The following is a 760-nucleotide window of genomic DNA, read 5'->3' as shown; positions in this document are numbered from 1 at the left end:
GGGGGGGGGGGGGCAGGAAGGCAGATAAGGGGGTTAGGTCTTACTCGTCTACACAATTTGGGGATTTCAAAGCTTTTTATGAATTTGTAAGTTTGGAGGTATGTTTTTGCCCCTCCTGAGGTCACATATGGAGAGGGGGTCAAAGATGGCTGTGTTTTGGTAGGTAATAGTCAGACTTGGACAAGGCTTCTTGGGGCCCAGAAAATAAGACAATAAACCTCCGTGTGCATTTTAATACATCTTTGGGAAGGCAGCTTGGAGTTTTCTTCACACCCAGGCCAGGGAATGGGTTGTTCTACAGGCATCGCTCATGCCACCCGAGTGCAGACGACGCATACGGCGCCTTAGTCTGCTGGGCCAAGACAGGCGATGAGCGGAGCAGTGCCCGCCTGCAGCAGGGACAGAGGGAGGGGAGTCCAAGGAGACATTTCGGAGGTTCTGGTCACACCTCTTCCCACACAGCAGGGACATGTGCTTGTCCCTCCTCTGGCCAGCAGGGAAGGGGACTCTTCCAGACCTTCTCTGCGTGTGCGTGTGATTTTCTCGATGTGGCCCCTGCCTTGCCACCTTGCCCAGGGTCCATTCCCACGCCCGCATCTCTCCCGGCCCCCCACTGCCAGGGGCACTTCCCGGCCCGCGGCCGCCGGATGGGGACCCGCGCGTTACCTCGGGGCCCGGGGGAGCTGGGGCTCCGTCTCTCAGGCGAGCCGCTCCTCCGGCTGCTGTCCGGCGAGCGCCGCTGCCTGCCCTTCAGCCGGCC

The 760-nt window shown here is 59.9% G+C and overlaps 1 protein-coding gene across 1 annotated transcript in view; it reads right to left on the bottom strand.

Annotated features, from left to right (window-relative positions):
• GLCCI1 (glucocorticoid induced 1) overlaps positions 1–760 on the bottom strand; it is a gene marked incomplete at its 5' end in the record, with an annotated part of 95,980 nt that extends 95,220 nt beyond the window's left edge. Inside the window, one exon of the mRNA XM_019507979.1 lies at positions 667–760. Coding sequence (XP_019363524.1) covers positions 667–760 — 94 coding nt within the window. The remainder of the gene's footprint in view (positions 1–666) is intronic.

Source organism: Gavialis gangeticus, unplaced genomic scaffold, assembly GCF_001723915.1.
Source record: "Gavialis gangeticus isolate Ggan-Ray unplaced genomic scaffold, GavGan_comp1, whole genome shotgun sequence".
In the NCBI taxonomy this organism is placed as follows: Eukaryota; Metazoa; Chordata; order Crocodylia; family Gavialidae; genus Gavialis; species Gavialis gangeticus.
This window is presented reverse-complemented; position numbering and strand designations above follow the sequence as displayed.